The sequence below is a fragment of the Nannospalax galili genome, unplaced genomic scaffold, assembly GCF_000622305.1.
Source record: "Nannospalax galili isolate Female #2095 unplaced genomic scaffold, S.galili_v1.0 scaffold1415, whole genome shotgun sequence".
NCBI classification, from domain to species: domain Eukaryota; kingdom Metazoa; phylum Chordata; class Mammalia; order Rodentia; family Spalacidae; genus Nannospalax; species Nannospalax galili.
The window spans coordinates 411,912-434,242 of NW_008336308.1; the positions used below are offsets into that span (position 1 = coordinate 411,912).

At 37.3% G+C, this 22,331-nt stretch overlaps 1 protein-coding gene across 1 annotated transcript in view; it reads right to left on the bottom strand.

Annotated features, from left to right (window-relative positions):
- LOC103732447 (cytochrome P450 2C29-like) overlaps positions 1-18,868 on the bottom strand; it is a 25,056-nt gene extending 6,188 nt beyond the window's left edge. The window contains exons 1-7 of the mRNA XM_008831018.2: positions 18,671-18,868; positions 18,073-18,235; positions 17,747-17,896; positions 15,211-15,371; positions 12,804-12,980; positions 9,498-9,639; positions 6,497-6,684 (exon numbers count right to left, since the gene is read on the bottom strand). Coding sequence (XP_008829240.1) covers positions 6,497-6,684; positions 9,498-9,639; positions 12,804-12,980; positions 15,211-15,371; positions 17,747-17,896; positions 18,073-18,235; positions 18,671-18,838 — 1,149 coding nt within the window. The 5' untranslated portion in view covers positions 18,839-18,868. The remainder of the gene's footprint in view (positions 1-6,496; positions 6,685-9,497; positions 9,640-12,803; positions 12,981-15,210; positions 15,372-17,746; positions 17,897-18,072; positions 18,236-18,670) is intronic.
- Between the last annotated feature and the right edge of the window lie 3,463 nt (positions 18,869-22,331).

Below are 22,331 nucleotides of genomic sequence, written 5' to 3' on the forward strand. Positions count from 1 at the left end.
TGGAACATCATTGACAACCCAAACCCAAGTACATGCAATTTCAGCCCCCTGATATTTGAGAAAGTTGCCAAGAACATACAATGGAGGAAACACAGCATCTTCAACAAATGGTGCTGGCTAAACTGGATCTCCACCTACAGAAGAATGAAACTAGATCCTTATATTTCACATTGCACAAAAGTCAACTCCAAATGGATCAAAGACCTCAATATGAAACTGGAAACCCTGAAACTATTAGAAGAAAATATTGGCACTAACTTACAGGATATAGGAAAGGATTTTCTAAATTGGACGGAACTTGCTCAGGAATTAAGGTCAGCAATCAATAAGTGGGTCCTCATTAAACTAAAAAGCTTCTGTACAGAAAAAGAAACAATCAAAAAAGTGAAGAGAAAACCCATGGAATGGGAAAAAACTCTTCACTAGCAACACATCTGATAGAGGTTTAACATCCAGAATATATAATGAACACAAAAAACAATCGAGAAACCAAATGACTCAAATGATAAATAGGCTAAAGATCTAAACAGAGAGTTCTCAAAGGAAGAAATAAAGATGAAAAAATAGCTGGGTGTAATAGCGCACACATTTAATCCCAGCACTCGGGAAGCAGAGGCAGGCAGATCTCTGTGAGATGAGGCCATCCTAGTCTACATAGTGAGTTCCAGGCCAGCTGGGGCTACAGGAAGACCTTGTCTCAAAAAAAAAAAAAAAACCAAAAAGAAAAAAAAATCTAAAAATAAACACCATACGACCCAGTTACGCCACTCCTTGGCCTATATCCAAAGGATCCATCCTATTGCAGAGATACTTATACAATGTTTATTCCTGCTCTTTTCACAATAGCTAAGATATGGAAGCAACCTAAGTGTCCCTCAACTGACGAGTGGTTAACAAAATGTGGTATAGTTACACAATGGGGTTCTATTCAGCAGTAAAGAAAGATGAAATAATGAAATTTCCAGGTAAATGGATGGATCCCAAAACTGTTATACTAAGTGAAGTAACACAGACTCAGAAAAACAAACGACGTATGTTCTCCATCATATGTGGCTCCCAGCACCAAATCCTTTTAAATTCCAGGTCCTTTTACTAAGATAATGCTATACAACAGTTCCTTCTTCATGAAATAACTACCATCATCACAACTTCGGCTGAGTCTGATCACTAAACATAGTCACAATTGGGCTTGTTGACATTTGTGCTCATTCATTAAAGGAGTGCCACGCAGGGTCAATGGACCCTCACCTGAGTATTCAGCCACTCTTCCCAGTCAACTAGTCCAGCCTTAGAGGACAAAAGAAAAATGAGGAAGAACCCAATAGAGGGATACTTTTGGAAGTCCTTGTCGAGAAACTCCAATGGACTCTCTTATGAACATTTGAAAATTGCCCTGTTCAGATTTTTTCTTATTCCCTGTCTAGAACTTTTAATGCTAATTACTCTTGGCTTTACTTCTCATTCACATCTCCTATTCATATTTCAAGGACTTTCTTTTCCCTTTAGAGACAAGAGTTATGAAATTTGGGACTCTTTTAGATAGACCCCCTGAATGGGTACTCCAATTGCCTCACCCTGTGTCCCTGTTCTGCATGAAAGAAGCCAGAGCTATCTGCGTCCCTATTCCCTATTGGCAATTTGGGTAACCCCTTCAGAGGATGGCATGATAAGAATAAGAGGTAGGAACTGGCTAGGCAGTTAGAGTAAAAATACCCCAAAGAACTGTAGCCAGTTTCTTAGCTAATAGTGAAAATGTCTTTGGGCCTGTTAGCAACATACTCTGGTCCAAAGGCCAAAATTTTCAAAAGTATTTGGGAGCTTGTATCTAATCCTTAAAATATTTTAGGGTTACCTCATCAGAGGGTGGAATGTTAGAGGGGAGGGGGTGGGCATAAAATTAAGAACACAAGGTTTGAGGGTATATATAAAAATGTCAGCCCAGATAACATTGAAATTCCATACACATGGATAGAGAAAACTTTAGGAATAATCAATAAAATTTGTACAGTACTTACAATAATATCAGCAGAAAAATTAAAAGAATTATTTTCAAATACCAGGTAAAAAGAAAGGCAGAGCATTTGAAAAATAAATTTAAAAGAATATTCAGTGTTCCAGCTGATGCTGTTCCTATGCTCCTATTTAACCTGTCTCACTAGTTAGAGACCACATATGCCATCACCACATTTCCTATTTGGGATTAGGCCCCAAACCAACTGCTCCTGGGCATGGGACCATCCTGCTTATCTAGTCAGATACAGGCAAATTCTGTCTTCTGCCTCTGGTACTAGGCTGGGAACATGCTGCTGGAGAACTCCTGACTAGGCTTCTGAAGCTCTACTCCAGCTATGGAGTAGCCTGGAAAGCTAGCTAGAACTAGTTCACCCCACTGTTATCTCCACACTCACATTCCCAGCTATGATTACTTAGCAATCCAAGGAAATTTATCTAATATAGACCACATACTAGAGCAATAAACAAACCTCAAAAATACAAAATAATGAAATTATCTCCTATAGTCAATCAGACAGACACTTCAGTCAGATAAACAAAAGAAAAAAAAGAACAAATCCACAAAAACAATATCTGAGAGGAAAGGGGACACATCACAACAGATACCAAACAAATGAGAACTATTATAAGGGAATTCCTTAAAAACCCATAGCCCATTGAATTACAAAATATAAAATATCAATGAATATCTAGGTGCAGTCAAACCACCCAAGTCACACCAAGAATACACTAACAACTTAAACAGACCCATAAAAATAAGGATTTTGAAAGATTAACAAAAAATCTCCAAGCAAAAAGAGCCCAGAATCAGATGTGTTCACAGTAGAATTTTACCAGACCTTCAAAGATTTATAATCGATAATGCTTAACTCTTCAAAACGATAGAAGCAGAGGGAGAGACTCCAAATTTCCTATGAAGCCAGTATTACGATAATACCAAAACCCGGTAATTATACAACAAAAAAAGAAAACTATAGGCCCATATCCACATGAATGTGGATGCAAAATATCTCAAAAAATATGTGCAAATTGCTTAGAGATGCATATCAAAAAGATCATCCACCATGATCAAGATATGGGATATTCAATGTACATATGTCAATTAATGTAATAAATCATGTAAATTGACTTAACAACAGAAAACCTATGACCATCTCAATCGAAGGAGAAAAGGTCTTTAAAAAAACCCAACATGAATTTATGCTAAAAGTCCAAGGGAGAACTGGATTGGAGGAAACATGCCTCAACATAATTAAGGCTGTGTTCAATAAACCTATAGCCAACACTCTAAATGAAGAAAACTTGAAGCAGTCCCATAAAATCAGGAACTCAACAAGGCTGTACACTATTCCCATTCTCTTTTAAATATACATCTTGATACTGTAGCTAGAGCAACAAGACAAGAGTCAGAAATTGATGGGCTATTAATTGGAAAAGAAGAGGTAAAATTGTCCCTATTTGCAGATGATGTGATATTATATATAAGAGATCCCCAAAATTCCACCACAATACTCTAGAAATGATAAAAACTTCAGGAAAGTGGCAGGATGCAAAATCAATTTTTAAAAGTTTATAGCCTTTCTAAGTGCAAATAACAAGCAGTCAGAGAAATGAATGTGGAATGTGCTTCCATTCACAAGAGCAAGAAAAAAAATGAAACAAAAATATCTTGGGAAAAAAACCTAACCAAATATGTTAAAGATCTCTTCAATGAAAACTTTAAATCTTTGAAGAGATTGAAAAAGACACTAGGCAATGAAACCCCTACCCCATGTTTAGCAGTGGGCAGAATTTTATTGTGAAAATGAACATTTTGCCAAATGCAAATTTATAGACTCAATGCAATCTCATTCAAAATATCCATGAATTTTTCACTGAAATAGAAAAAAAAATCCTAAAAGTCATGGGGAAACACAAAAGACCCATGATAGGCAAAGCAATCCTGGGCACAAAGAGTAATGCTAGAGGGATGACTATAGCAGATTTCAAGCTTTACTAAAGAGTTATGTTCATAAACCAGCATTGTATTACCATAAAAAAGACATTGGACTTAAAGCTCTCCCAATGGGAGAAAATCACTGGTGGCAGTATAAACATAGCCAAATACACACGGCTGGAGAGGTCATAGATCCTATAGATAATCCTATATCTGTCAAATCTCTAGACAAATGAAATTTCTTGCCATAAGCTAAGTTTGGATCCCTATATTTACACACAAGTGTGCCATACACCACTTACCAAACAAGCTTCTTTTTGCAATAGATGGAGGCTAGTGCAGAATCCTACAACTGGTCACACACAGAGACTATGTCTGAAGGATGACCAGTCGTAGGTGACGTATCTACAATTGAACCTGTATACCTGATTCATGGAACATACTGGAATATGGAATAAATAGAAAATTAGTAAGTCACTCAACTCTCATCAGTGAATCCTCCTTAAACAACAAAATGTACTGCTTACAGAAGGTCAGAACTGGTCAAGCTTTGAAGAATAAGAGACTGCAGAATCTGTGTGTTCCTGGATAGGATTCCTATATTAAATCTCAACCACTCACAGCTCAGGGACTATTGTGGAAGAGGAGGTGGAAAGATTGTAAGAGCCAGGGTTGTTTCATGAACCTAGGGAAGCAGAGGTTTTTCAGACCACTGGAAGCTTGCACATGTGAAATTACAGCAATGGTGGCATCAAGTATAGGACCTATGCCAACTCAGACAAGAACTCAGAGTGGAATAAGAAAAATGGTCTGTGGGCTGCACCTCATCTGAGAAGTGGTGGAAACTTATTGCTACTGGGTGAGCGACAGTAGACTTTACTTAAGCTCTCTAGATAGAATAACTAGAATCCAGTGAATGAATTTGCCTTGAAGGACATCTGGTACAAATGCTTGACTACATGGGACTTAACATATATGGCAGAATACACGAGGTCCAGTTGGGTGGGTGGTATTGATTTAATTTCATAAAGAACTGTTGTATGAAAAGTACAGAAGCTCAATAATTTTTTAAAGGATTTTTAGGCTGGGCGTGGTGGTGCATGCCTTTAACCCCAGCTCTCGGGAGGCAGAGGAAGGTGGATCTCTGCGAGTTCAAAGCTACCCTGGTCTACATAGTGAGTTCCAGGACAACTGGGGGCTACAGGGAGACTCTGTCTCAAAAAACAAAAAGAAAAAAATCACAAAAAGTTAAGGATTTTAAAAAAGATGTGGATTAATGGAACAAAATAGAAGACCTAACCATGAGTGTACACAATTTCAGTCACCTGATATTTGACAAAGTTGTCAAGAACACTGAAGGAAAGGCGACATCAACAAACAGTGGTGGTAAAACTGGATCTCCATGTCTAGAAGAATGAAATTAGAACTATATCTATCACCCTGCACCAAAGTCAATTCAAATTGTTCAAGAACCTCAATGTGAAACCTGCAATGCTGAAACTGTTAGAAGGAAACATAGGCAGTGCCCTGAAAGATACAGGAGTAAGAAAGGACTTTCTAAATCATCCTTCATTTACTTAGAAAGTGACGTCAACAATTAACAGATGGGATGTCATTGATCTAAAACCTCATGTACAGCCCAGAAAATAGTCAATTTAGCGAAAAGGAAGCCTACAGAGAAGGAGAAAGTCTTTACCAGCTATGCATCTAACAGAGGGTTAATATCCAGAATATACATAATCAATAAAACAAATCACCCCATTAAAAATAGACTACAGATGTGAACAGAAGGTTCTCAAAAAAAGAAATATAAATGAGTAACTGATAGTGTAAGAAGTGTACAACATCCTTAATAATTAGGGAAATGCAAATTAGAAGTAGTTTAAAATTTCATTTTAACCCATGGATGTGTGTGTGTGTGTGTGTGTGTGTGTGTGTGTGTGTGTGTACAAAACAATAATAATCAAGAAAAGGTACAGGAAATTTTGGATTGGGGGAAGACTGGGTGTATTTGGAGGAGGACTGTATGGGATGGAAATGGTGCAAAGACTACATTCATGTGATGGTCACAAAAATATTTAAAAATAGAAGAGATAAAAAAGAATATTGATTATTCAGGAGAATAGTCACAAGTTAGATAATGCAAAGAAATGTTACAAAGAAAACTTTAATGCACAAATAAATTAAAATTAAATATTAATGAGGTATCAAAAATTCAGGAAATGAACTAATTATTTGTGGATTTTTCTCTCACTATGATAAAAATTCCAGAAAGAAAGTCTATTTCATGAAATTATTTGTTAACACATTCACCTGGAACTATCAATACCTAACCTTTGGAAAAACAATATTTAGAAGAAGAACAAATTTGGAAGATTCATATTCAAGCTGTATTTCCAAATGTGAAATAGCTTAAACATCATTATGTACCCAAAACTAAGATATTTGCGTTTTAGATTTGACTTCCACTCCTCGAGTATTAGTAACTTCACTGTGATATGGGAGCATTAAGAGCACAGAGGTGCAACAGAGAAGACACAAGCTTACCTTGGGAATGAGGTAGTTCCTGAATTTAACGTCAGAAGTTACTTCATGTGGCAGGTTGGTGGGAATGAGGTCAATGTATCTCTGGACTTCATGCACCATGGCATCTGTGTAGGGCATGCTGCTTCTGTCCTGCATGCAGGGCCTCCGGTGTCTGCCAATCACTTGATCAATCTCTTCCTGCACTTTAGCTGGTTAGAAACAATGAAAAATGGTAGAAAAGTAGAAAAGTGCACATTTGACACAATAATTCAGGGCAACATGGCATGATGAAGATGCCCCCAGAGTGCTATAAATAAATATTTTATGTCTAGGTGTAAACCCAGATATACAGAACTGATAGGATAAGAATTTATACCATTATCTGACAAAACATTTATTGTGCTATATCAGCATAGGCTTACTATTTATCAGCCATAATAGTGGATAAAATTAGACATAATTCAGTAGTTCCAATAAGAAACAATATAACCAACATATTATAGTCTTTGATAACAGACATGATAAAACATGTTGAATTTTTAACCAAATACAATTATTTTTTCATTAAATTCTAATGCATATACATATGTGCAAGTATGTGCATTGCGTGTTTGCAGTTTGAAATAACAATCCATTGAATACAACATTAAAAGCTACTTCTGAACTATATTCATATTTGTAAATAGTGACTACTACTTAGATGCACATTTATATGCTGCATTTATTGAATTTCTGGTATGGGAGATGAACATTTCAGTTTCAGTACATTACATCTATACAATTTTGACATATACAAAAATACCAAACACAACACACACACACACACACACACACACACACACACTCTTCCTGTCATTCATTAACAATAGCATGTGGTATTACATTGCTTGATTATATCAATATTTATTGTGTTAATCATTGTAACTACATAAATATTATTCCCTATCATGAAAATTATGTTATGATTATTTCCCAGTATTTGGACTCTTTGTTGGATGCATTGCATTTTTATTTCAGTTTTCAATTTTCCATTTCTTAGGTTAGAATTCTTCTATATAGTCTACTAGATGCTTCAAGATCCTGAGGACAAATAGTCAGTTAATAAGAGCATCAGACTACAGATCACAGCATCCATACTTCATTTTTTGTTCAAAACCGCAGCATCCACCTGGTAAATACAGAATTGAGAGTGCACTCATTCCTCACCCTCCCTTATTGGATACACAGATTCCTGGAAAATGTGATTTCCTATGACTGTGCTTCAGACAACTGGATAGAAAACATTCTCACATATTTCATGAAGAAATAGAAAATAGGTGGTAAATCTATGGCAGACATGGAGGTCTATCACTATAATTGTTCTGTGCATGAATAAAGCAGGTGCTCTTGAGAATTGTGGTGAGATCTTGATATGAATATCTTATATGTTACTCAGGGATTTCTCTGAAGGGTTTTATGCTTCAGCTCAATCCCTATATTCTCAAATTCCATGACTCTGTTCCTTGGGTTGATGTTATTCCATTTATCCTGACAGACACTTTGAGAGACTTTTTGATTAAGATGGTAACACACAGAGATCTTTACAAAGCTTCACTATCTGTGAGATAAATCTAGGTGGTAATGTTCAAAAACAAGATGGAGAAAGAGGCTCTGAGACTCTCACTTCAGGGAATGAACACAGCCACTCCTTCCCTTTCATACCCATGCATTGATTTCTCATTCTCTGTCACCACTCAAGGTGCCCAGGACTGGGCTTCTTAGACTGGGTTTCCATTGAGAGAAACTCTGTGTTTCCCTAAGGGGGAAACTCAGTTACCTGATATATTGGTGTAGTGGATAGATAATTCCAATAAAAGCATCATCCTGTTTACAACTTTGTTCTTTGTTTAGACTCCTCTTATCACCAAACAGCACTCTTTATGGGGACTGTAGGTTCACAGCCTGGTTTACTTAATGCAGGAATATTAATCTATCATTAAGTTTGCAACATCTTCCCAACCGCATTTTTTTCACACTTCATTATGCTATTATGTTTGAGAAATTTGATAAACTCTTTTTGGCTGTTTTCTGTTGAGTATTTTTTTGCCTATACTAAACATACTCATTTTGATTCATATGTATGCTATTGTTATTTAGTGTATATTAAGCAGAGGACAGAAGGTGTGTTTATATATGTTGAACAATTATATATATATTAAAGTTAATTTCTAAAATAATTTTATTTGCCAAAGAATATCCAATTTCCAAGTGAAAAATCATTGTTCAAAAGATGTTTTAGGGCTAGAGAGATACCATAGTGGTTAAAAACACTGGCTGCTCTTACAGAGGACCGGGTTTCAATTCCTAGCATCCACATGGCAACTAACAACCATCCTAACTCCAATTCCATGGGAATCTGACACATTCTCACACCTGTGAGTATTGCACAACACAGGTCCACTTACAAACTTGCAGGGAATATACTTGTACACATAAGAAAATAAAATAATGAGGTTTTTAAAGTTTTATGTAAATAGACTTTGAAATAATATAATTCTTTATCTATACTTTCTTTGTCAATAAAAATACTGTTCTAAAGAACATAAATATTTAGAATACTTCTTAGAGTCCAAATTATCTCAGACAGATTCAGTAAAATCTAATGTTTCTTCTAGTGATTCAGTAAGGTGAGTTTTCTTTCTCAGTCGCAGAATTATATTTATCAGAATGATGAAAGGCGATGCAAGAACTTACCTGCTGCTAAAAACTGCCTTTTGAGAGTAAATTAATATTTAATAACAAGACAGTGTATACTGACTGTGCCAACCAAAAATCACCATCCAGGAACCTGGCACTGGACTAGGATTTGGTTGATTTTCCTATAGCCATTATGTCTTCCTCTGTTGCACTCATCCTCCTCATCACAGCTAGTGGCACAGAAGGTAAAATACTGAGAGGCCTTTAAAAAATAACACGATATAGGACACTAACGGCATTTTCCAAGTATCTTTAAGCAATGTTCTAGCTCACTATCTGTCCTCACCTGTGACATGTGGGTACTTCAGCAGGAGCAGGAGAGCGTATCTCAGGGTTGTGCTTGTTGTTTCTGTCCCAGCAACAAATAAATCATTCACAGTGATGGCCAAGTTTTCAAGTGTAAATTCTGAAGATTGAGTGTGGTTTTCCTAAGAATAATTAGATTCATATATCTGATAAATTATTATGAACACATCAGGCTACAATGAATATACTATATGAATATACCAAAAATATTTTTGGGCTCTGTGTTGGCAACAATAGGAGAAACTAAGGTCGTCTAAATTTAATTTTTTCACACTCAAAGTTTTTGATTTCCTAAGTTGTATTGTGATCTTCTATACATAAATGCATAGAAAATGAATGATTTTTAGGTTCAAAAATGCACAAATTAAAACATATCTTGGTCATTTCTCTCATCGCAGCATCTGTGCCCACCTGAAGCAATGGCACAGCACTTAAGAGACCTTGTTGTTCTCCCTCGGGACAAAAATTCAGTTCCTAGCAACCGTGATTGGCTGAGAAAAGTTGTCTGTGATTCTAGTGTCAGAGTACTCAACTCCCTTTTAAGGAAAAAATAAAACCTAAGCACATACAGTATTGATCTATTTGCCACAATACTAGAATTATTGACCTGAATATTTAGATAAAAGAAATAAAGAAATCCAAAATAAGAGGACAAAATAAGATGGCATTTATATGAAGAAAAAATTATGCAATATATAGAAAAAAACATGCCATCAAGAGGAAAGATGAACCAATGATAATCAATGATGACAGTACAACTTCATAGCAAAAATGAAATTCAATTATGACACTGTTCAGCAGAAAGCAATATTCTGAAGTGAAAACAAACAATCACATTTGCAACATTTAGCAAATGGTAAAAATCTTGCTGTATAACCAAATATGTGAAAGATGTTCATAGTTAAAACTATTCCTTGTGATAATAAATGAAGAATGCCTAAGGAATGGAAAACCACCTCATGCCCAAGGATTAGAAGACATCATACTGACAAGGTGGCAATAATATTCCTCAAGTAATTTAATGAATCAGTTCCATCTCACTTAAATTTCTAATGGGAAACAAATCCTCTGATTCAAGTGGAACAGTAGAGAAAGGAGCAAACTCCCAAACTTCAAAATTTATTAGAGAACCACAGTATTGAAAACAGAATGTTGCTGGCACATAGATCATCCTCAAACCGCAAAGAGCTTTGATGTCCAGAAGGCTACCTAAACATCAATAACCAAGACTTTTACAACATGCAATAAACAGAAGCTCCTTTGGCAAGTAATGATGGAAGAATAGGCTAGCCACAAGAAAAGGAAGACTTGGAAGGCTTAAATAGGGGAAAGCCTCCATTCCTTATTATTTGGACACACAGATTTGAGCCCAAAGCATGCAAATAAGTAAACCAGACTTCATCAAAAAGTAACGTTTGTACACTCAAAGACATAGTTAAAAATGTGAAAATAGCCTACAGAATGCTGAAAATATGTTCATGTCATTTATATGGACATTATATGATTAGATACATAAAAATTTTTATATATCCACGACAAAAGTGGCAAGCAAATAAATTTAAAAATCAGATAAACATGAACAAAAATTCCTGTAAAGGAAACACAAATGTGAATCAGCACATGAGAAGGTGTTCATGACCATTGTGAATTAATGAGATGCAATCAAACCTGCCCTGACATACTGCTTCATACTCACTGGGTTGCGGTTAATAAATGTACATTGCACAATTACATAGCTATTTTAAAAACAAGGGAAATTGTAGATATAAAATTATGTGTTAACTGTTGAAGAGTTAGCTGTTTTCACAAAGTTGAACATAATATGACCAGTTGAATCAGAAACTCCTGTCTGGATAATATACACATAGAAAATGAAAACATGCCATGAAAAAAAAATGTACACAAGTATATAGAAGAGTCAGAGGCAGAAACAGCATATCCAACAATGAGAATAAGTGAATTGTGGGACTCATGCATGTAAAATGAACTTTGCTGCAACAAAATGAGAAAATACAACTTAGGTTAACATCGAACTTTATATAAGTCCAAAGCACAGAAAGTGAAGATGGCATATACTGAGTCAGTTTAGATTATCCCTTCAAAATTGCAAATATATATTGACAGAGTTATAGTTACAAAATTAATAGTTACAAAAGATGGGATCAGGAAAGGTGAGTGACTGTCTAATGGCTATGTAATGTTTCTGTAGAGCAATGGAATGTTTTCATACTAGAGAGAGCTGATAGCTGCAGTGTTTTGTGAATGCTGTCACCACATTACACATATAATATGGTTACTGTCATTTTATATGAATTTCATCTTGATTTTGAAGTGGTACCACTCCCTGAAATGATTTAGATTAAAGCCAACCTGTATAGTTCCACATTGGCATCTTTGCAGAATCAGATAGGCACATTCTAAAATTTATATGGATTCGAAAGGCCTAGAATAGACATGACAAGACCACTGCTGACATAAACTCAGACACTGTAGTTGCCTGCCCAAGACCTTCAAAGATCCAGCCAGTCCACATTGTATCATGAAGGGGGAAGTGTTTCATGAGCCCCCACCACCAACTGCAGAGCTATGGAGAGCTGACAGTTTCTGGGGGATGGAAAGTCCATTTTCTTTCAAGTGCGGATCCTGGTAGGTTGACCATGCTCTGGTGGTTTTCCCCACACCCAGGAATATATGGGCAGAATAATGGGAAGTAAAGGTGTACTTAAAATGGGGGAACATGAATTTTGGGGAGGGGAGGTATGTAGGTTTGGATCTAGGAGCTGTGAAAGAGAGGAATGAGGTGAACGTGATCAAAATATACTGTGTGAAATTCTGAAAGTATTACTAAAAATGTCTAAAATTTCCTTCCTCACCAATTGCTAACAATATGTCCAGGTCAATTTGAATCTAGAGGACATACAAGGATTCCTCCTGTACCAATTTTCTTTTCCATTCTGCCACACAAGGTGTGCAATGGTGATGTCAGTCTTTATAATAGAACATGATAGGCTCTAATTTATGACCTGTTTGGAAATTGTTTCCATCTTACCTGTCCTCTGAAGAGAGAGAACTTCTTTTAAAAAATAAGTTCAAGAAGAAGGCTCTAGTTATAAATTCGGTTTATGTTCTTCAGCATCAATATTACATTTTCTCACACAAAAAATACTTAAATTTCTACAAATGTTTCTGGTCAGTCCATTTAAATATACCTGATAAACATGTAATCATTTAATAAACTATCAAGTACTCAAATAATGCAATAAATTAATTTATATTAACACTTTACCTGACTTCTTTTAATTAAGTAATAATCAACAAAATCTCGTGGATTTGTAACATCCAGTGATTCTTGATGTTCTTTTATTTTCTTCATAAGGTAATTTATAGTGTAATCCATATTTTTCAAAACCCTTTTGTGACTTCCTGGACAATAGTCAATGAGAACAGGGAAGTTATTACAGACCTACAAGACAAAAGACCCATTATTTATTAACTGAGCAAAATTTAATGAAGAAGTTCATGTATATTTATAACACAAAGCAAGACTAATTTGGATTTATAACTCTAGATATGAATGAAAGAAGTCTACATGACCAGATTTTTATTTACACATGTCATAAATCTGTGAGAGAGGAGAGAGCTGAGGAAGAATATCCTACCCAGATGATCAAAGTTTATAAGCAATTTTCCACACCCATGAAACATTTTTTATATTTTATTTATTATTTTTATTTGATGTGTATGTGTGTATTGCCTGAGTGTAGGTAAGTGCACCCATGTCATGCAATGCCCGCGAAGGACAGAAGAGGCTACTAGATCCCCTGGATCTGGAGTTATGGACAGTTGTTATCTGCCATGTGGGTGCTGGGATTCGAACCCAGGTCTGTCTGTAAGAGCAACCAGTGTTCTTAACTGCTGAACCATCTCTCCAGCCCCCATGAAACATTTTAGTACATTTGTGTCAACTCACAATATGCTTATATCTGATGTTCATCACTAGTTTGAAATAGTTTATGATATAAATTACTGTTACTCATATTTTTCTGATGACAGAAACTAATATAGTTGGTAACCTGATTTAGAGCACAAAGTTAACTCCTAGAAACTATATTCCTATAAATGAGTCTCTATCATGGAGGGGTATTTAGAAATGGGTGTGGCTCAAATATACCTTGAAATCAAGGGCATACCTCAGCCATTAGCAACTTCTCTATGATCACACAATCATTATTTATACAGAGTGCAGAAGATGCCAATTCTGCACAGGAAAGTTCTGTGAGGATATTTATAGTCCACAAACCATACATTCCATTTGTCATTTTTACCTTTTACCTTCTCAACTAATTCCCTAGGTGACACATAAAAAACCTGAAATCATTTAATAACCCATTGACTCCAATTTATTCTATGCATATATTTCTGGGTGTGGCACCATCTACCTGAGTGTTGCCAACCAACCAGGATCCACAGCCTTAAAGAAACTGTCTCTTGAGCAGGGCCTGCTGGCACATGCCTTAAACCCAGCACTCAGGATGCAGAGGCAGGTGGATCTCTGTGAGTTCAAGGCCACCCTGCCCTATACAGTGTGTGGTAGGACACCTCAGGCTAAAGCTGGAAAAAGAAACAAAAAAGGTATCTATCCATTCCATCCCAGTGAATCCATCAACTTTCTATAACTCCTGTCAGGGGAAGGAGATATTGAACCTGCTGCATTCTAGAATGTCGACTGACTTGATCTTTATGTAAGTTATATGCAGGTAACCATAGCCATTGAGTCTTCAGTACAGTATCGAGAAGACACTATTTTGCTCAGGCCTTCCTCAACATCTGGCTCTTATAATTACAACCTCCACCCTCCATTATGGTCCCAGAGCCTGGAGAAGCTGGTGAAGTAAAGGGGTTATTAGATATTTTTAAAAAGAGAAAATAAAGTTAAGTATAGGGAGGAAATGAGAGGAGTTAAGGTGAAGAGTTGGGGGTGCATATGATCAAAACACAGTGCATGTAATTCTCAAAGAATTAATAGAAATATTTTGAAAAGATAAAAGATATAAAGAAGCCGGGCGTGGTGGCACACGCCTTTAACCCCAGCACTTGGGAGGCAGAGGCAGGCAGATCTCTGTGAGTTTGAGGCGAGCCTGGTCTACATAGTAAGTTCCAGGCCAGCTGGGGCTACTGGGAGACCCTGTCCAAAAAAGACAAAAAAAAGATATAAAGGAGAGAGAAGGACAAAAGATAAAAAGGGGGATCTAAGCTACACATTACGTCCTGGAGGGTTCCATTGCCTCAGTCTTTCTCCTTTTTCTCGCTAAACAATTTGTGTCAAGTAATATGATGAAGACAGGCTTAATTGTTGGCAGTACATGAAGTTCTGGATAGTTTAAGAATGTTCTATGAATGACTGCCTTTCCATCTAGAAGGGAATAAATAATTTTATACAAACTACTCTGTGGAAGTCAATGGGAAAGCCAATGGATACGGAGCTAACAGGCCTCAATCAACATCGTGTTTGTCATTATGATTTCCTCTGTGTACAGCAAAGAACTTAAACATCCTTGCAGATATTTTTACCATAATACCACAGGCAGAACTGTGGAGCCCATCCCCCTCATTACTTGATCCATGCAGAATTTGATCTTCTGAGAAAAAATGACTCTAAGTATGTTCTGAAAAAAAAAAAATCTTGATTTCACCTGTATCCATGGGGAGCTCAGAATACGGATATTATCATTGAATTTTTCCATCAAGTGAAGAAATTCCTGATCATTATAATCAAAGCGATTCTGGAAAACAATGGAGCAGATCACATTGCAAGGAGCACAGCTCAGGATGTAGGTGGGATCACAGGGCAAGCCTGAAGAGTTGGAAACAATTTTAAAATACCATTAGGTTTTCATAGAAGACATTTTGTTCTTTACGTTGTTCTTAACAATTTAAGAAGCATTAAGCAATATCTTCCCTACAAATTTCTCTAACAGCCAAATAGTAAGCATGCCTGGAATCAATAATAATATTTACCTTCAATCTCACTAGTTAAATAATAGCAGATCATGGCTTTATAGAGACTTACACACTTTTAACCATAGTTCTCTCCCTTACTGGAAGAAAATGATTTTGATAAATCTGAAAGTTCTAGTGCTCAAGCAGAATTAATTCTATCTGCAATGCCTGTAGACTTTATAGAGCTGATGTAGAAATAGAAAGAATAGAGGAGACTTGGAAGCTGTGTGTACAAAAGAATCATGTACTGATTCAAATAAGGGGAAAAATAACAATACTGAGGTGAGTTCAAGTATTAGAAGGAAGAAGTGTGAAAGCAGAGTTGTCCTGTATTATATGAGAGGATGTGCACTATCAAGGACAGTGAGTACACAGGGAGTGTGTTTACATGGATAAATAAAATGAAAATATTGTATTTTCACTTAAATCCCATGTTGAGGAAAGGACAGGAAGTAAGTGAAAAATGGAGCCCATTAAAAATCATGTCAACATTTAAAGCAACAGATTTTGTTCCTCTGGGAGTAAATATTCTTATGAAAATTAGTCATGAATATAAACAAATGCAAGCCCAGGAGAAGGAAGGGATGCAAGAAAGGAGAAGATTGTGGGTGAGCATAGTAGAGACACATGACATACTACTGGGAAAATGTCTTTATGAAACTCATCAGTATATCCAATGAACACAACAGCAACAATTATTTAAAAAAGAAGCAAATGATGAATTTGTCCAGTAAAACTCCACACTTACAGATGTACAATACTGAAAATTAAGGATTAGAAAATATTTTCCTATATAGTTATCATTCAAATGATACATAGTAATGATATTTTGAATTTCTGACACATTGGTCTTGTGTATGATTTTACAGAATAAAAAAATCATGAGGAAATTTTCTTTTTTAGATTTATTTTTAATATTTCTTTTAAGTTTGTGTGTCTGTGTGTGCATATACCACACATGTGTGGTTGCCAATGGATACCAGAAGAGGGTATCTAATTTGGAGCATCCTGATAGGGTTCTGTGAACCAATATCTAGGCCTCTGCAGGGACAGCATGTTCTCTTGATAAATAGGCCATCTGTACAGCACTCAGGAAAATTTATTTTGATGTTCATTCTAAAGGGAAATTTCTATGATCCAGTGATCAATACACTTTATATGCAAGGACCACCCAAAACTACATCTGTAGAGCACAAATATGGGTCAGTTGAATTAACAATTTTCTAAAGGTTTTGTGAAAGACTATAATTAAAGGAAATTCCTTGAGCTTGCTGCTGCTATGCCAGGCTTTCAGAACATGAAATTCCAACACTATGGTATCAGAAAATGTTTTCTTTTTCTTTTCTTTCCTTTTTTGTGTATGCTTGTATTGCCTGCATGTAGGTAAGTGCACCCAAGTCGTGCAATGCTCGTGGAGGTCAGAAGAGGTGTCGGATCCCCTGGGACTGGAGTTAAGGACAGTTGTTAGTTGTCATGTGGGTGCTGGGATTCGAACCTGGGTCTTCTGCAAGAACAACCAGTGTTCTTAATGCTTAGCCATCTCTCCATCCCCAGGTGCACTTACATGCATACAGGACACAGGTGCACTTACATACAGGCAGGCAATACACTCATACACATAATATAAAAATAAATAATTAAAAAATAGTTCAACTTTAGTGAAATGAATCATTTCATTAATTTCTGTTTGGGCATCATGCACAATTATGCTGTCATGTGTTTTAGTGAAACATATAAATCAAACCATTAGGAGCTGTGTAAGAAGAAATAATTATAAATATTAATATGAGAAAGAGAGAGAGACAGAAACAGAGAAAGAGAGAAAGAGAGAGAATAAAAGATGAAAAGTGTATGCACTAGGCTGAGAAATGAAAACCATACATTGTACCTTCATTGTTACCCAGAACTGTAATCACGGGCCTGGTGGAAACCCTAGACATGTCAGTGAAGCCGGGCAGACCAATGCAGTTCAATGAAATGAAAACACATATCATCTCATTTGGCCCCCATAAGTATGGATCATGTTATTGCCAACATTTTCAATCAGTAGTAGTTAGTCTCTAGTGAAGTGATAAGAAGTAAACTATATTTGTGCTAAGGGGAATTCATAGTTCATAATTCATAAGAGAATTACTATGAAAATTATATTCACAATTTCTGATATACAAAAAGGAAAAGGGTTTGGAATAAAATAAGAATGTAAAAGTTAGATTATAAAGTTGTATTTACCATTGGTTTTCCTCAGTTCCTCCACAAGGCACTGGGCTTCCTCTTGAACACGATCCTCAATGTTCCTTTTCCCCATCCCCAAGTTCCGTAGTGTCATGAGTGTGAAACGCCTTGTCTCTTTCCATCTGTTCCCATTACTAAAGATAATTCCTAAAGAAATAGTAGTAGACACTAGAAATTACATCTCAGGAAGAGAAGAGAGATTTGACAGGTGGCAACCATAGAGAGGCCCAACCTGTGCCTGAGGAGCAAATCTTGTCTCTTTTCCCATCTTGTGCCTCATTATGAACATTGTGCAGCACACACACCTGAACATACACACTTACCAAAGCCTTTCCTAGCTTTTGAAGCCACTGGGAGACTTCCTCTTGCAGCAAAATCCTCTGCATGATCAATCAGAGCTTCCTTCACTGCTTCATAGCCATACAACACCACAGTGGGCCGTGGGCCCAAATAGAGAGTGAACACAGGGCCGTAGAATTTTGAGAACTGGAAATAGTAAAGAAAATGAAAATTCTAGCAAGAAAGCATCAGCCTATGCACTGTTCTGTGTTCATTATTACTGATGTTATCATTGTGTCTTAATGTTTACATTTAGGCAAACTCACTTTCAAATATTTCTGAAATTGATGTAAATCTATATCATATTATGGTTATTGTGAATCTGGATAGTCTACAATGTGCCATGAAATAGTCTAGGCATTTGATACATAGAGTGCAGTGAATCATCACATCAAACCATTCAGCAAGACTGTTTAACACTTTTTCACAAAGTAAGTAACTGAGGTAAACAATTACAAGCTTTAGGGCACTATTGCTAGTGCTAACTTATTACAACATCAAATCCGTTACTAGATTTTCATTTTGAAGAAGGATACTTTATCTCCCTTTACAGAGTATTGGAAGAGCAGAAAACACACTTACATTGGTTAAGGATTGGCGGATATCCTTTACATCTATCTGTAGGAAATTTCCAATAATTGGAAGAGGAATAGGGCCAGGAGGGAGCGTCCCTCTCCCAGGATTCTGTCTCCAGAGAGAGAGGAGAAGCAGACAGGAGAGGCCAAGCACCAGGACTATAGTTAGATCCATCAGAGCCCTCTCTTCTTACTGATATGATTGTGACCTTGCAGGAAAACCTTTTTATAATGTAATCAATGAATCAGTAGGTGCCAGCCTGAGGCATCATTGGTTAATCAAATGGACACTACTTAGTCTGCTTCCAAGCAGACTTCGTTCTGATGACAGAGATAAAAAATGTTGTTTACCCCTGTTCTTGGTGTACATTTCTGTGTTAGCATTATTGGTTGGTGAACAAATATTGCTAATAAAGAGAAAAGAAAAATACGTCTTCAATGTGTGGCTACTCTTGAAAAATACTGAAGTTAAGGAAGAGATATAAGAGAATTCCTCAAAATTTCATATCTCAATTTGGGACCAGTGGGAATTTATGAATTTAAGGTCATTTTGGAGATTCTATAAATTGTGGTTCTTTTTAGACAAAGTGTCACTGTAGTCTCACTCAGTCTGGCCTCAACCTCACAATTCTTCTGTTGTTTTCTTCAAAGTGCTTGTGTACCAAACAGCTTGTTTCCTCCAAGGGGTGGGGCCTGCTGAGGAGAATTGACTGTGAAGAGCTAGCCAGGGGAGGAGGGCATTCCTGCACCATCTTGTGATGGAAACCACAAGCTGCCAGGAATGCCTGGTGGCAGACCTGGAGAACACTTGGTGGCTGGCTTGGAGAAAACAATGACCCGGTGTCTCACCCGCATCACAAGAAGGGGCATTTACTGACCTGTGGGGAGACTGAGGGCCCAAGATGCATGGACAAAAGTTAATGGAGACTGTGGAGCAGAATCGATCTGGAATGGTGGCGGCCTTGTGCACAGAACTGGGTGCTGGGTGCTGGGTGCCAGGCGTTAGTCTCTGTAAGTTTCTCCACTCCCACCACAAGATATAAACTATAATAAATTCACATAGAAATACACTGTATGGTTTGTCTGATAGCGCAAGAGACCCCAAGAGAACTTGGGTGACAAAACTTGCGTAGTCTGGCCCTGATAAATGAACCACAGCCTTGGGGATGTGGGTCTGGGAAAGCAGTGCTGTTCCTGCTGTGTGTGGGGTCAGCTGGGCTGATTCCCAAATCCAGGAGCAGCTGCCAGGAACCCAGAGGAGAGGGCAGACAAACCCCATACACTTAATGGGGTTAGAGATAGACACGTGTAATTAATCTGTAACTAAAAAGAAGCATGAGCCACAGCTGTATTGTAAATGTGGGGGTATGTTGTGGATATGTGAAGATTTGTTAAAGGTTGTCCAGAGGCTAGAAAGTCTTTTACTGGCTCAGGACACAAATGGAGAACCCAGAGAGGGGGCGTGGCCACTTTGCATAATAAAAGATGTGCCCCAAACAGAGGAAGCTGAAAAGGCTAGGAAGGTCCTTCCAGATACAGTTGCAGAGCTTGAGAGACAAATAAAGAAAACGGACACTTTAACTTGTGTAAGGCTCAAAGACTCCTAGGAAAAGACAATAGTAAAGAAGAAAATGACCTAAAAATAAAAGTAGCTAAAGCTGCTCCTCAAATTAAACCATTGTTTTACAAAAGGCAAAAAAATCCACCTAACAGTGTTGTAGCTAGGAAATATTCCATACTAGAACTGCTAAAACTAGGAAATACTTACAAGCAAGCGATCCAGGGAACCCCTAGCCACATGGCTTGTGAGAGTATGGGACATGGGAGCAAATAACTTCAGTCTAAGTCCTTCAGAAGCTTCACAGCTGAGTTATATAACCACCCATCTGTCCTTGCGATATTGGCTGTTCCACCTAGGCCAGTGCAGGGGTGAGCAGTCCTTAATGGGATGTCTGGTTGAAAGCATTAAAGATACATGGTTGTCACCAAGGAAGACTAACATGATTAGCAGTGGCTGGAGGACTATAAAGGAGGGGCAGGCATAAATGAGAGAACTAGGTATGAGAAAAGCAATATATGATGTCCAGTTCACTGAGCCAGATAAGGTTGTGTTCACCAGAGATATGAAAGAACGCTTAATTCAACTGGGACCTTGAGAATGGTATGGGGCTTTACTTGTTTTACTAAGCCCTTTAATGGGACAGGATCTTTGTAAAGTGAGACAGGCTTTGGCAAATCTAAATGATTCCAAGCAGCAGATAAAACATGTCTGCAAAATAAAAGAACACCCTATGAGATATAAAAAAGACCAGACTGAAGAAAAGTCGACTTGGGTTACTTGAAGATAAATGTGGTAAAACTTATGTCAAGACAAAATTCCCAGAGGAAAAAATGGATAGAAAACCAAATTTGGTACTAAGGCATTTCTGGAAGGCTTTCAACCAGAACAGTTTACAAAAGACATCCAAAGGGTAAAAACTGTCCAGAGGTGGTTAAGAGTCACCAAGGATTAAATAAGATGCATTTCTCTTCTGATAGAAGCTATACTAGGGGTAGAAGCAGGTTTTCCCACCAAGTTCTCCCCCAGCAACCTGATGTGGTCAATGGGGAAATGACAGATATGGCTATAGTCAGGAGGCAGACTCAGGGTCTCCCTGACTCAGTGAACCAACAAGTGCAGCAGGGACAGGAAAAACACCCTGTCTCCTTAAATGAGTGCAAGGTCAAGCAACTGCAATCAACACCTGTAAGTGTTTCAAGAACAAAAGAATATGAAGGGACTCCATATTAAATCCCCCAAGTGTGAAATGACTCTAAAGGGATAACTAAAGATGATAAAGAACTAACCAGATTAATGCCTTGTACCCATGCTATGGTACCTAACAAAGATCTATGGAGAAAACAGTTAATATGAATGGAAAAAAAAAACTTTCCATGCTGTGTGAGACCTTGTCTATGATTGATTTAATATATAATGTTAGCTTTCCTTGGTGTGTTTTGCTGATGTGAAACTCATTTGAAAGATACCTGAAGAAGCAAGGGCCAGTTATAGCTGTAAGATTTTTGGGAGTTTTGTGGTTGGGTAAGAAAGGCAGAGACTCCCAAACTATACAACTGTTAAGAAAATCTACAGTATCGGGGTGGGTTGCCCCACTATGAGCTGATGGTCACCGAGATCCTAGAGGTCCTCAAATTCACCAAAGCCATTGGCATTAATGTCAGTTGTACACTGGAAAGGTAGATAAGGCCATGTTGCTGAAGACACTGTGTTGTGAGCATGGGAGAAGAAGAAAAGATGGAGCTGAGACTAAACAAAAAACAACAACAACAACCACAAAAAAACCCAAAAAAACTCCATGCCACTGGATGGATGATGTTCATGTTGCCAAAAGTCCCTATGCAGACGGTTGGGAAAGAAAGGATTCCCTATGATTCTACTCTATCGTGTACCCTGCATGCTGCAAACTATGGACATGCCAAGCAATGCTTACAAGTGCAATAATGGCCTGACCAACATACGTAAAAGCGATAATTTCTAATTGGATAAGGCCCATTGCTAGGGGTGGAATACACATCTGGTGCTGTAGACCAGGCCAACATCTTGTGTCGAGAAAGGCTACAGGCTCTAATGGGGAAGCCATCACAAGTATACTGTTTAGCGAATATAG